Raw genomic sequence first — 15,188 nt, 5'->3', positions numbered from 1 at the left:
AGAAAAATTAATTATTTCCAAGTGCACAGCTAGATAGTAGGACCAGGATATTTACGCAAGCGGTGTGACCTAAAAACTTGCTTTCCTACTAAATTTATTCAACAGATATTTCTTAAGCTCTTGCTGTATACCAGTGAACCATGCAAAGATCCCAATCGTCATAGAACTTACAGTCTAGTAGTGGGAGAGAGAAAATTAACAATAATACATGAATAAATCCTAGGCTATGTTAGAAGATATCTAAGTGCTAAGAAAAAAGAGAAACAAGAAAAACAGAACAAGGAAGTGAAGATGGATATGTTGAAATTTTAAGTAGGTGGACAGAGAAGACCTCATGATTCATACTGAGGAATTATTTAACAGGTCTTTACTGTTTGACATGATTTTTGTTGTTGTTGTTGATCTCTTAGAGACGTACCCTGCGATTTTGACTGACTCAAAACCTTTAGGATCAGCTTATTATTCCTGCCTGTTTAGCGCTGAAGTGTTGGGTGGTTTTATTTCCAGAGTCAAGGTTGAGTCCACCCCTGGGCTCTGCTTCACTGCCTGAAGCAGCATTCTCTCTTCCAGGGCGTTTCCAAATGCGCAGGTGTCCCGGAATTCCCTCCCAGGTGCGTGTCATGGGGCTGGGTGGGGTGTCTGTGCCAAGAGAGGAGTTAAAGTGAGAGACAGTCCAAATCCGGGACACTGAGGAGCCGAGAGAGGAAGTTCAGGAGGGATAGAAACATATAACTGATCTTTTAGAGGGACCCCTGCCTACCTAGGTGGATATGGGTTGTCCAGAGAGGGCAAGCGACCCCACACCATTCTTCTGCCTGAGTAGAATCTCTGAACAGTGGTCCCAGGAGGGACCAAGCAAGAGGGTAGAGATGGCCAGCACAGAGCATGTCTCCTCAGTATTGGGAAGACAGCAGGTCCGTGTTCTGGCTGGTGGGTCAGGGGGTTAGATTTATATGTGGAGGGCACCCATTTTACCCCATTACTGAGATGTCTTGATTAGTGCTAATATTCTAAAATTAAGCTTCCATGATAACATGTTTATAGTTCTACTTAAAAAAAATATATCATTTGGTCTTGCTGAAACTGGGCATGATTTTGACTTCCAAGATTAGGCCTTTTCTTCTGACTGGAAGACAAGACGTTGCAGATGAGGTTCCCAGCTGTCCTGGTCTGTCAGTGCTTCTGCTCTGTGGCTGTGGTGGCTGATTACTCAGGATGTTGTTGCTGGAGAGCCAGGCCTTGTCCGTTTCCTCCGGAGGCACCACTTTCCTTTTTTATACAAAAACAACATCGTGCCTCCAGTGGTGCTGACTGCACAGGAGATTCCACTGACTGTTTTTCTACCTTCCCCTGCTTATTTTTATTCATTTGGCTACTTTATTTTAGGGGTTTGCTGAGCTTGGTTTGGCCGTGGCAAAACTTATTGTTGTATTTCTGGCTGAACAGCTTCAATTAAGAAGCAGACACGGGAGGACGTGGTTCTGGGGTTCTGATTTCCTGCCTGGCTGTGTTTGCACAGAGCTGCGGTGTACCCCACTCCCCAGGGCTGGTCTAGGCCCCAGGGCGGGTTTGAAGCAAAGACGGACAGTGTCCAACGTGGGGTGGTTGGAAGAAACAAGGCGTCAATGACACATGCTCTTCTTTCTGGAGAAAATACTAGGGATCTGGTCAAAGGTCCTTTACTTTTAGTACAGAGCTCTGGGGTCATGTAATGCCTCCTGACCAGTCATCTGAAATGCTGAAATGGATCCCTAGATTATATATATATATAAGAGACCCATAAGAACAACTGACGTTCTCTGTGTTACAGTGCTATGAATCAATAATGATTCAGAGCAGGGCTCTGGTGTCCTATCTGCTAGTTTAAATTCATGCTTCTCCCACTTAGTAGTGTTACCAAACTAAAGTCCATGTGCACGATGCTTGAAAAAGTCAAAACTCAGAACATTAGGGTTTGGAGTTAGGGAAGGCTTATTGACTGAGAAGGCCCCAATCGAGAAGATGGGGGACGTGATGGTGCCTCATGTCCATCTTGTTTCCTGCACCAGGCCATGGGTCTTTAAGGGGCTAGTGAGAACAGGTATGCGGGAGCACTAGTGTGGCAAGTTTTAACTGGAGGACCTTGGAACTTGGCCATTTATGGTAAAGATGTGTCAATACTGGATCTTCCTGGACAATGGACCCTTGGCTTCTGAAAAGGTTCCGCTGTTCAGGAACCGGTTATGTCCTGGTCCTTTGGTTCTAGGTCCAGCTAGAGGCCAAAGTTCCCCTCTCTGCGCATGCTTCGGCTGCATGACCTGCGGTCTGCTGTCCCTGAAAAACAGCTCAGCACTTGGTCAAACAGGATAGGACCATTCTGAGCTGCTTCTGCGGTGACAGTAGCTCTGTGTCCTCAGGCGAGGTACCTAACTTCTTTGGGCCTTAGCACCAGCACGTCAATGGGAGTTACAACAGCACCTGCCTCCCTGCCTCGCTAGGTTACGCTGAGGATTCAGTAAGGAAAAAGCCTAATTTTCTGTGATCGCAACCAATTCATAATATGTTGGACTCCATTCCAGATTATAGTTTTGTTCTGATTGCAACAAAAAGTAGTTGAGGAGAAATTTGGAGGAAGAATCGAATCGGGCAGCGGTTAGCTCCGGATGGGCGCGTATTTCCTTTCTCAAATTAGGATGCCTAGTGAAGTACCAACCTGGTGTCCCAGACTCCTCCTGGGCCCCACCGCCTGCCCTTAGAAGAACCTCACCTGTTGGTGAGTTTTTGTAGGGAAAGCTGAGAGGTTGGATCTTGTACTCACCCATGTTTCCCCTAGAATTATAGGGAATCAACTGAACATCCAAGGAATCCTGATGCGCAAGTTACACCCTAAAATTTCTGGCCATGGGCCCCCACGCTTCAGGATTTGTAAATACTTTCCAAGTGATTCCAATGTACCAACAATGTTGAGAAATACTAGGCAAACACTTTATTTAGGAAAATAGTTGAGAAGCCGATTGGTGAACACTTCTGTCTATGGAAGAGCTGCTGCCTGGGCTCTGTCTTGGGGTGGATCTGCCCTTTCAAAGGCCGAGGGAGGAACACTCACACCTGTGTGTACCTGGTGAACTGACTGCTCTCTTACAGTTGTCTTTAATTACAACTAAGTCCTAGATTTCTTTCTTCCTCTTCATCTGCTTATTTTTTATTTTTTATATTTTAGGTCTTGTTTTATTTCTTTTCTTACAGGTAACAGAAAAAATTTTGAACAAATTTGTATGTCATTTTTTTTTTTTTCATTCTTGTAATTGAATTATCCACTCTGGTTTATCAAAGTCAAAGCATCTTAATTCAGACTGACTTCCTTTGCCCTTCTGGGCATCTTTCCCATGGTGGGTTAGTGGATGCCAGAAGATAACAAGATGATTTCTGCATTAGCCTAAGTAAAGCCTAGGGAGGCAAACGTGCCCATTTTTTTGCACCCTCTTTCTCTCTTCCAAGAATTAAGTTAATTGAGAATTAAATGATACTCAGAGACAAGTAGGGAAGAGTAAGTCTTGTATTTAAAAACCCCTTCTAAACTCTTCAGTGAAACAGAGTGCTTACATAAATCAGCATAATTACCAATTTAAGCCAAGGTTTCTACTTACCAAGCTTCCTATAGCCATGTTCCAGCATTTAGCCCATCAGCTGACATACTGTTTTCCGCACTTTCTTTTTTGAATATAATGTATATAACACTCTTACCCTCTGGGTCTATGCACAGAACATGTTGACTTTATTTTGATTGCATTTTGAACAAATAAAAATGCAGTGAAGATTTCATTGCTACCTCTTCCTAGTAATCTCGCTGCAGGAAATAATCTTGGTCTTGCCGGCTGTTCTTCGATGGAGAAAGAGTGGTCTCGTGTGGGGAACTCACTCAGGCCTTACAGTATGTCTAAGTTAGTTGTGAGTATAATCACTGATCTCTGTGACTCTGGGCAAATCACATAAGCTTTCTGAGCCTGGTTTCCTCATCTTTAGATTGGTGGTAATACTGTGTTCCCCCGAAAATAAGAGCTAACTGGAAAACAAGCCCTAGCGTGATTTTTCAGGATGACATCCCCTGAACATAAGCCCTTATGCGTCTTTTGGAGCAAACCTTAATATAAGACCCGGTCTTATTTTCGGGGAAACACGGTACTGTTCCCTGCAGTGGTTTAAAGGAGGCAGAGCTTCAGATGTAGTGAATGGCACAGTGGAGTGCTCAATGGTGACGTTCTTTACCCAACTGGATTTTAGCTCTTTATTTATACTGTTGTTTTTGTGTTTTTTTAAAGCACCATTAGAACATCTCATCTTATGGTTCATTCTGGGCTTGCCTCATTTCACCTTTCAAATGATAACCTCCTTGAAAGTAGGCATATGTGTTTTTCATTTTTGCAGAAACCGTGTACTTATATATGTGATGAATACATCAATAATTCACCCTCTGGGTGATTAACCTAAACAAATAAGAAAGGAAAACTTTTATCTGTTTTTCAATTTTGTTTTTATTTGAACAATGCTTAACTAGGCAACTGTTTTTGTTTAAGTAGGCATTGAAAGAGTCTAAGCTACGTGTAGCTTTTGTAATACAATGTCTTCCCTTTTCAGGTAGAAACTGGAACACACACCCAAGATAGTGGGGGCACATTGCATAAGTAAATTCTCACTAACTCCGTGGACATGGAGGTCTGTTCATTTGGCTGGCAAGGTAGTTTCAGGCATAACAGATCCCCACTGTTCTTACCTTACAACTTCATAATGTACAGCCTGACTCCTTTCAATAAAAGGATTCCTGAAAAAAACCACATATAGAATAGCACAAGTAAAAACAAAGATTTAAATAGAAGAGATTGGATAACAATTTAAAATGAAGGGACAATTAAGGTTTTACCAGGTGTGCCTCCTTTTTCCTCTCAGCAGGCAGGGCTAACCCCATCTCTTCAGAAGCTCTGAGCAGCCCTAGTAAAGCTCCTGCTTCTGGGTACACGTTAGACTGCCAGGGAGGAAAGTACAGGCAAAGAAAAGGGCAAAAGTGTCCCCTCAAATCTGGAGCTTGTGGAGGAGAGCAAATAAAATCTGTATTGTAGGTAGTAATGAAAATATCAGACTCATACACTAATTAGAACATTATTTTAACATTGTTTTCTAGGAAATTGTTAATAATGATGTTATTAGTAAATGTTGCCCAGAACTGAATATTAGCTTAATTTGTAAGCTATTTTATAACTTCTTTTTCCTACTATTACCTTCTCTCCAAGTTTGAAAACAGAGCACTTCCAAAATTCAGGTTATATGATAGAATGTAGATTGTACAATGAAATGACAAATTCCTTATATTAGTAAGGATGTGCCCAAATTTTTATATGTGGGTTTGTATTTTATAACTTTTCATGATCTTTAACTACTGCTATTGATTGTTAGGATGAAAAACATCACTTGGATTCTGAATAGTTTTGACAGAAAATACTTGAATTCTGAATATTTTTTACTTATTCAGAAATCTTAGATCTGAAAAGAGTGTTAGAATTCATCCAGTTGCTATACTCTAATTTTACCTGTTCAAAAACAGAGACCTAGAAAATTGACTAACTTGCTCAAATATCTCAGGTGGTTGTAGATTTAGAACTGGTCTTCTGCTCTCAGATTGGGGTGTTTTCTATGATTAAGTAAATTTGATGACCTATTGTTGTGTAAAAGGCTTGTAGTTATGTAACAGTATTTCTACAACAGCCCTATATTTTTGGTTTAAAAAGCATTAATGATACTAAAACTAATAAAAGCATTATTATTACTTAAAATTGTTATCGAAATGTACAACTTGATAGTATAGTTCTAGCAATTCTCAAGGAAAGATAAAGTTCGGAATGTAAACTGGAATCTCTGGAATTTTCTTTGAGTTGAACCTGAAGGAAACAGCACATAGAACCTTGCTGGGCAAATTTCCAGCATTATAGTACATGAAGATTGCCATGTCTAGTTACGTTTCAGGAAGAAGAAACGCAAGAAACTTCTGGAATTTTTGTCTGTTTAGGTTCTAAACATTCATGAAAGGAAGCTTGCCTCAATATTTCCCTTAATTTAATATGTGGGACTTCACAGTTTGCTCTGGCCTCATAACTTTCTTTTCAAATGAAACGAAATTCACTGCGTAGAGAAAGAATAAAAATGCTGCTGGGAACTTGTTGAAATACATATATCTCGTATATAAAGAAAGTTGTTAAAATACATATATCTCATATATACAGAAATTTATAGATACACACACACATGTAATCCGTCTCTTTATGTAAATTCAAATAAGCAATTCATTCAAATTTGTAAAGGTACAACAGGATCTAAAGTGGGAGAATCTCCTTTTTGGCCTCCCCAGAAAGAACACTTTTACCAGTTTCTTCTGTAGCCTTCCAGAGATAATCTATTTATATTTAAAGAACTATGTAAATATTCAGTTAAAAATACAAATACTGTAGACACTGTTCTGTACCTGGCTTTAAAAAAATTACAATGTGTCTTGGAGATTGTTTCATATCAGCACATACAAAGCTGCTTCATTCATTTTAATGGGTGTATAGTATTAGCATTCCATTATAGAATATAATGCTTACTATTACATTCTGTTACAGGATATATTAGCAATATTATATTCATATTATTTAATTTTGTTTTATTTATGATTTTTACTAATAGCATAGTAATATATAGACCTCCACTGATATTTAACTTTCTTTCTATCTTTGCTATTTCAAACTATGTAAAAAAAATCATTTATACATGTATGAGTTTATCTGTAGATGAGAAACATTGCTAGGTTGAAGTATACGTACATTTGTAATTTTGATAGATTTCGCTAAAATGTCCTTCATTTACATCACCACGTCCTCAGCATTACAACGTGTTCATCAAACTTTTTGATATTTTCTAGTCTAGTAGGTAAAATATTTTCCCATGTAGTTCTAATTTGCATGCTCTGAGTGAGGTGATCGTTTTTTTCATAAACTTAAGAGCCTTTTCTGTGAACCATTTGTCCATAGCTTATTTATTTACTTCCTGGTTTTTAGTATTATTATTATTGACTGTAGAAACTTTTAATATGTATAAAAACTTAGCCTATTGGGTTTATGAACCATAGGACTTCCCACCCTGTCCTCCATTCCTTGATTGTCATTTGTGTTTTTGATGGAGTTTTCGTTTGTTTTAAAATGCCATAAGTTTGTTTTTAATGTGTCAGATTTATCAGTCTTGCTTTATGCCATTCATAGATCATAAAAACAAACGTCCAATGTGTTGTCCTAGTTCTGTTATGGCTGTACTTTTTACAATTAATCGTTAGATTCATCTAGAATTTATTGAGGTGAAGTATAAGAGGTAGTCATCCTTCTGTTTGTTTGTTTCAGATGGCTATCTAGTTTTTCAAACTGCGTACTGACCTCACGTCTTTTCCCTGTTGACTTGAAATGCCACCTTTACTGCATACTTGATTGCCATGTTTATATATATTTGACCTATTTCCCATCTTTGTAATTTTTTCCATTGACCTTTCCCATCTGTTCACCACAATGCTTTATAATGTGTTTTTAACATCCGGGAGAGGTGGTTCCCCTTAGAGCTTTTCTTTTTTGAGAGCTACCACGCTATTTTTGTGTTGTTGTTTTACCCTGTGAACTTTAGAATCAACTTGTATGATAACCTCAACAAATTTAAAAAAATGTATCCTAGAAGTACTTTTTTAAAATTGGGAGTCTATTAAATTATATAGGTATAGTTTAGAGAGAATTGACACCTTTTCGATGTTGTCTTCTTTTTAAAAATGATGAAATATCTTTTCAACTGTTTTAACTTTTCTTTTGTGTTGTTCAGTAGCACTGTAAAGTTTTCTTCATATAAAGTTTTCATGTGTCTTTAGATTTTCTAGGTGTTTTACTCTTTTGCTATAATAAATTAGATCTTTTCTGTTGTATTGTTTTGCTAGTGTGCGTGTGTATTTGTGTGTGAAGACTATCATTTCAGTGTATTAATTTTCTACCCTATACCTTTTTACATTTGTAATAGATTTTCTGTTGGTGTTTTGGGATTTTCCAGGAAAACAATCATAGTATCTGTAAATAATGATAATTCTGTCTTTTTCCTTTCCAATTTCGGTTCTTTCTTGCTTTTCTTACCCCATGTCATTGGCTAGTACCTCCTGGACAATAGTAAATAGTAATAGTAGTAGTGACATCTTGTCCTGACTTTAATGGTAACGTTTCTAGTCATTCATGGTTTAGCAATAAATAAAAGCATATATATTCTCTCTCTCTCTCTCTCTCTCTCTCTCTCTCTCTCTCTCTCTCTCTCTCTCTCTCTCTTCTCAAGTTAGTAAGGAAATATTCATCAATTCTCCTTTTATTAAGCAATTGCATTAAGAATGAATATGAATGTTCTAAAACTGATTTATGGTCATGAATGCTCTACCTGGTAAAGTTACTAGAGATCAATGAATTGTGCACTTAAAATAGGTCAGTTTTATGATATATAAGCTGTAACCTCAATGAAGTTGTTTTTAAAAGAATGGGTAGAGTATTTTATCAAATACCTTTTAAGTACCTATAGAGATGATCATGTGTCATTTTACTTTTACTCTATTTAAATTGAGAATTGTTAAAATAATACAGAATCCTTATATTCCTAGAATAAATCCCACTTAGTCATAATATGCTAATCTTTTATGTAGTGCTCAGTTCTGTTTGCTAATTTTTAAATTTAGGACTTAACATTAGTAATTAGACGGTATATTCACGTGTAGTATCTCTTTTGTGTACTTTGTTGGGTGATGGCATCAATATAGCTTATGTTTAAATAAGAATGTGGAAACTTTCCTTCTTTTTGTATGGTTTATGATAGTTAAAATATGATCAGAATGTTCCATTAGAATTTCTTAGAATTCCTCTCTGAAGCCATCTAGGTTTGTTTTTGTTTATTTATGTATTCCTTTTCTTTGAAGGACAGTCAGGAAGGTAGCTCTATGACTTTTATTTCATTATAGTATTGACTTGTTTTAAGTTTTCTATGTTTTATGTTGTTGTTTGTTTGTTTGTTTGTTTGTTTTGTATGGAGTGTGGATCCTTAAGTATGTATAATACTGGGGTTGCCAAAAAATGTATACACATGACTTGTATTCATCTTTTGTTATTGGTATATATTGAGTATTACAATTTTAATACAGTTTTCTTTCCTTCTTAAAATGTGTATACATTTTTTTGGCACCCTTTGTATATTATTTGCTGAACATCTTCAACTCATACTGATTGAGTCCCTCCCAATAAAGGTTGAAGCCATCTTTTATTGTTGAGTTCTTGTTTTTCTTATATTCAGTGTTTTATGGTACTTGACAATTATGTCTCCCATTCCCCGATTTAGACGTTAAGGACTATTCTGTATTTTCACTATTGAGATGGTGACATTAAACCCCTCACTGTGTGTTTACACTGCTCTGTGGACCATTATTATCAGCTTTGGAACACTTGGCCAAGAGAATCCAGTCTCACAGCAGGTCATGCAGCAGACACAGTGTTGGTACTTAACAGATACAACTGATTTATCTTGTCCTTGTACATTGTAAGCACTCAGTAATCCTAGTGAATGAAATATTTGTTTAACGTCTACTATGTGTTTGTTTAGAGGATGTAAAAGACATATTCCGAGAGACAGTATGCGTACATGTTATGAATGCAAAATTGAAATAAATAAATTAAATGTGGTAAATATGTGTATTCAGATGTATTAAAGAATACAGTTTTACATACTTGTCTAGGGGGTAATGACTTTGAAATAATTTTCAGATAGAGTGAAAAGTAAATATTGATTCAGTTACCCTTTACCTGGCCTGAATTTACAAATGAATGTAGAGCTAAAACTGTTTTAGCGGTATTTTTGCTCTTCCGTATGACTTGTGATAATATTCTAAGAAGTGGAAATCACAACATCATATTAACAGTCATGCCAAAAAATGAGAATGTTGATCTAAATGTAGGTTATAATGTTTATTTTAAAATATGTTAAGAAAATAGTATGATAGTTGATAAAATTGTTTTGAATTGTGTTGAAGATTTATTGACAAAATATTCTTTCCTTTTCTCTTAGATTTATCTAAAAACAGACTGGTTGAAGTTCCAATGGAATTGTGCCATTTTGTGTCACTGGAAATTCTTAATCTGTATCATAATTGTATCAGAGTCATTCCTGAGGCCATCATTAATCTGCAGATGCTGACTTACTTAAACTTGAGGTATGTTAATTATAAAGATTGTAATAAAATTCAGTAAGAATATGCTTCTATTTCTATCAGGTTTTTTTTTCTCTTTGCAATTCCTGATCACCCTTTGAAGTAAATCACAGAAAGATCATTTAAGAAATATCTCTTATATTTGTAGTTCCATTGACATTATTTTTGGTGCTAGACTTTTCTGAATGTCAATATGACAAGATGTTTTTGCTGTTTGAAACTAATTTATATGTCATCATTTTCACTTTTTGTCTCTTTGGTTCTCGGAGGTTGTCGGTATATTGTTTTCAGGTATTATTGTAGATTTTGGAGGAGGAAGCCTAACGGAAGTAAAATACAAGTAGGGGGTTGGGACAAATCAGGTCTTGATGGTCTTTGGGAGTTATTGGTACCATTGGATTTGCTACCTAGTTCTCACGGAGCCTGTTCACTTTAGGCCACCTGAGAAAGTCCTGGAGGAGCATTGAGCAACTCCAGTAAGACATGAAGTCTGCTGTCTTTATAGCCCGTTATGTTAGGTCAGTGTTTGCTGAGATGAGTCAGAGGTCTGTACTGACTCTCTGATTATGCACAATACAATGTAGCATATTAATGCCCTTGAGTAGCCCTAAAGTTAAGAAAATCAGCTATTTTAAGGCATAGGATTTAGATTTTGCTGCTGTGAACTGTCAGCTGTTCTGGCTAGATATTGACTCCTCTGAAATCTTTGACTCATATTTGTGATGTCAGGAGAGAGCGGGGAGCAGTTTTATCAAGTCTGTCTGTACTGTAAAAGCAAGATTCCAAAGTTCAAGCCTGAGCGTAGCCTTCGCTCATGTGAGTTGTATCATCTTGGTGTGCAAGAGGTAGCACCTGATTAGCAAGGTTTGCTCTGTGTAGCAAATATGCCATACTTTAAGGTACAAAATTCCCAATGAACCAGGGATAGCATTAACTTATGATAGATAATAATGTCAGTTGATTTTTAGGTTTCTTTTTCTTTGGTAGACCACTGAGAATTAGGGGTCTTCTGCTGCCTTCTTTGCAGTAGAAGGTTTTCTATATGCATTAGGAAGGCATATCTTCTTCCTTGGGAGTGAAGTTTTTAAATGGCCTCGACTTCTTTTTGGTAAATAAGATGTAGGTTAGTATTAGGATAATCTAGAGGCTCATATATTTAACTTTCATTTCTCCTGGTTTCTAGTTCACTGACCCTTTTGTTTTCTTGCATAAGAACATATCAAGCTATAGCTTCTACTATAGCAGAATGTTAATTACCTTGGACTTGCCTGATGGAGCCAGCACGATGGTGTCTATAGATTTTGGTTCACTATCTCCCTTATGTTACTGAATGCAAGGGGTTCGTTTTGCCTACACACATTAAAGCCAAACAAGACACAGACAGGAGTTTGCAGCAAAGAAAGTAAAGGTTTCTTCAAGGAAATGATGCCAAGTCCAGAGACACAAGTAGGCTAGCGCTCAAAAACCTGGCTCCCCGATGGTGCGTAGGTTACAGATTATATAGAGCAAAATCACAAGACACAAAGGGTTGGGGGTCTGGGCTTGTGCTGGGAGCCGATTGGTTGGAGGAGAAGTAAGGGTAATGAATCATTTCTTCAGATCTTGAGGATAGCTCTGATGTCGGAGTCCCTCTGTCTGGTCTCATGGGAAAGTAGCCAGGGGGTTATTTCACCTTACGGCTCAGGAACTGAAACATAACTTAGGTCAAGATGTTATCTTTAGCTGCCAGAGGTTTGGACCATGTGACCATTAGTCAGGTCCAGGCTACTGTCCTCTGCTGCCTCGGGGATCACTGATTATCTGGGGGAAAGGCTGGGTCTCTGAGGGGTGTATATATATAGAGAGAGGGATATGATTTCAAGAGCTAGAATTTGAAACTAAATTTAATCAAAGTCATAAGGACCCTCGGTTTCACGAAGACATCTGCCCTCTTATCCCAACCCACATAGGGGAAGTATCCCAAGAGCACATTGGTCTGTTTACTTTACTTAGCTACTCCTGTCCTGCTGTGACATTTTCACCTTTAGCAATCTTGCATGCAACAAGTAAATAGACTTACCTTTGCATTGTTATGTTAAGTCCATTTGCATTGAGAAACTTTTGGGTAGATGATGTTTTTCTTCTGGAATGAAGGAACTATAAAATTCTACAAATACGAGGTAATCTTATCTTAAAATATATGTTATGTTTTTCAAGCATTAATAAATTGGTTTTGGTATGATTATTTTTATGTTGAGCTGAGTTGAGAGTAGAATAATATTGCTATCTTCAGATGGTTGAAAAGAATATATCGGAATGTGGATCTCGGATTCTTTGGGCAAGAACAGAGAGAAGTCATTGAAACTGATGATGGGCGAAAAGAAACCGTGTGGTATATTGTATACAGAGTTTTGTGATGAATTTCTAGGTAATGGAAAGCAGAAGGAAATAAATGGACCTTTAAGCACCCAAATTTTTAAACTTGTTTTCTGTCTGTTAATTGTTTAATTTCTTGTTTGCCTCTGTCGTTCCTCCCTCCCATTTATATAGGTCATTTTTATTTTGTTTTGTTTTTCTTTGCTCACATCTCCTACTTTAATATTAACATGTTTTAAGGCATATTATTTAGTGTCAAATCATAACTCTTTAAAAGAATTGATAACTAAATGGCGAAAATTAAGAAAAAGTATGTCTCTTACTTTTCAGAGATGTTACATCAGGGTATGTGGAAAATGTATGTACGTTGTCTAAACTCTTTGAAAGCTAGGGACCATACATACATGTGTAATTATTTTTGATACCTTCTATCAGATTTACTTCATGAACATAAATGTACAACATAAAATAGTAACATTGGGCAAGCTTTAAAGTGACCAGGAGATGGTCATCTTGTTTATTCAATTATAAGGCCTTTAACTCCTGTTTGAGTATTGGGTTTAGTTAACACATATCTTCTAGGAATTGAACCCTTGATACTGAGTTATTTCTCTGTTCGGGAGTGATTTAACATAGACTATTATAGTTGCCTAAAAGATTTATTTGTAGCTTGTGAAATAGTAGGTGATTGTCACATATGTTTATTGTCAATATGTAATAATTATTAGAAAATATCAGTGGCATCTAATTAAATTACAAGTCTTCTAAAATGTTGAGTAATCCCTACAAGTGGTGTTGTCAGAGTTCTTCCTGCTCCCAAACCACCCCTAAGTTGATAACCAGGGGGAATTTAGAATGTTGTGCTTGTGTCGTATGAGCATGACATATGTCCCCTCTACAACCAAGATTGGGCATTGTGGCCTTTGCATGTTGTTTCTACTCCTCATGAAATTTAAATCAACAAAAATAAAATATCTTTCTTCTTGGGTATGGTGAAGAGGCACGCATGGTGGACTTCTGTTGACTTTTGGCCTTTGAAGAAGAGGCTGCCAATCCATTTACTTGAAAAAGAAGCAAAGGACTCAGGATGCTGCAAACATACTGCCTTATAGAAGGCCTTCTGAGTTGCCCACAATCTAATTTGTTTTCTGTGATAGTTATAAATGGGATTTTATGTCAAAGAAAGAAGCTTATATTCTGACAGAAGTATATAACCAAATCATGACATTGTCACTAACTTACATATAGCGAGGAAGTCTGTATAAATTTCAGAAAATTAAAGAAGCACTGTAAACTGTTTTTGAGAACACTCTTAAGGCAGACTAATCAACTGAAGCACATTCTGAAAGAACTTGAACAAATAGGCAAGGTCATCAGGTTTTAGAAATAATGACCCGAAAACACTTTCTTTCCTTAGAATTTTTTCTTTTATTTCTATTAACTACGAGTAAAAAGTTGTTAGATAAAATAGTGCAGACTGCTTTCAAATATTCACAGATTTCATGTTTCTATACTTAAAATTAAACATGGTCTTGCTGTATTTTAAATTTTTTTCTCTTTTTAAATCATGTGTAGAAATGACTAATTTTGTATGTTTCAAAGTAGGAGAGATGCCATATGAAGCTAATTGATGGGAAACATTTAAAATTGATTACACCCTCTGGGATATGTGGGCAATTCTGGCAGAGTAAATAGCCATAAATATTTGATGCTGGTAATGATGACAGTGAAGATGATGGTGGTGGTGGCGGCGGCGGCGGCGGTGGTGATGTGTCACCGCCTACCCCCCAGCTTCTTGGCTGACAGGATCTCTCAAAGGTGTTATCTTTAAATGTCAAATAACTGTTTAGTGTTAGGAACCCAATTCTTATCTTAGACTAGAGATGAGTTTAATTAGCAAATGTAAACAAAATAAATCTTCACTGTTAAATGCAGTTAAAAACACTTCAATATTTTCTACATTTTCTCACATTTCGATAGAAATGTCATATTTGTGAGAAACATTAATTTCTTGCTGTTTACGTAGCCTGTGCTTGAAGGATCTGGACTTTTAATCTTTGCTTCTTGGTGTTCACAACAATAGGTAATGTTAGTTTAGTATACGTGCCACTATGTGTCTTCCTGTTATACAGTGTCTTAATCCAAGAAATGTGGCCAAGAACAATAAAAATGATTAAGCAAGACTTGTTCCTATATAGGAACAAACACTTTGAACCTGAGTTACACAGGAAAGCCTCAAAAGTTTAAACTGTATTTTAAGATGTTGGAGAGGTTGTTGTTGATGAGTCTCATGAAGAAAATGTACCTTAGGAAAATAGAGTATAATCCAGAGTAGCAAGACTCTTGGCAACCGGAGGGGTGTTGTGAATCTAAGAATAGGGACCTTAGCTTAAAAGTTTCATCTCAGAGAGGTTTCGGGAATAGAAGCTGCCAAAAATGAAGTTCTTTACAGCCTTTGATCATACTGCTTCCAGAACTCTTGGTGAGTGATTTTCCTTTCTCAGGGTGAAACACATAGAGCCAGGCGCTGCTTTATTCCTTAGAATCCCCAATCTCTCCCACCCTA

At 37.0% G+C, this 15,188-nt stretch overlaps 1 protein-coding gene across 7 annotated transcripts in view; it reads left to right on the top strand.

The window, feature by feature from the left end:
- Nucleotides 1–15,188, top strand: part of LRCH1 (leucine rich repeats and calponin homology domain containing 1) — a 196,555-nt gene that overhangs the window by 90,425 nt on the left and 90,942 nt on the right. For all 7 annotated transcript variants that reach the window (XM_033104477.1, XM_033104474.1, XM_033104476.1 and 4 more), the window contains exon 2: nucleotides 10,126–10,270. In XM_033104477.1, coding sequence (XP_032960368.1) covers nucleotides 10,126–10,270 — 145 coding nt within the window. The remainder of the gene's footprint in view (nucleotides 1–10,125; nucleotides 10,271–15,188) is intronic.

This window comes from Rhinolophus ferrumequinum, chromosome 4 (assembly GCF_004115265.2).
Source record: "Rhinolophus ferrumequinum isolate MPI-CBG mRhiFer1 chromosome 4, mRhiFer1_v1.p, whole genome shotgun sequence".
In the NCBI taxonomy this organism is placed as follows: Eukaryota; Metazoa; Chordata; class Mammalia; order Chiroptera; family Rhinolophidae; genus Rhinolophus; species Rhinolophus ferrumequinum.
Note: the sequence above shows the minus strand (reverse complement) of the source record. Positions and strands in the feature narration are given on the sequence as shown.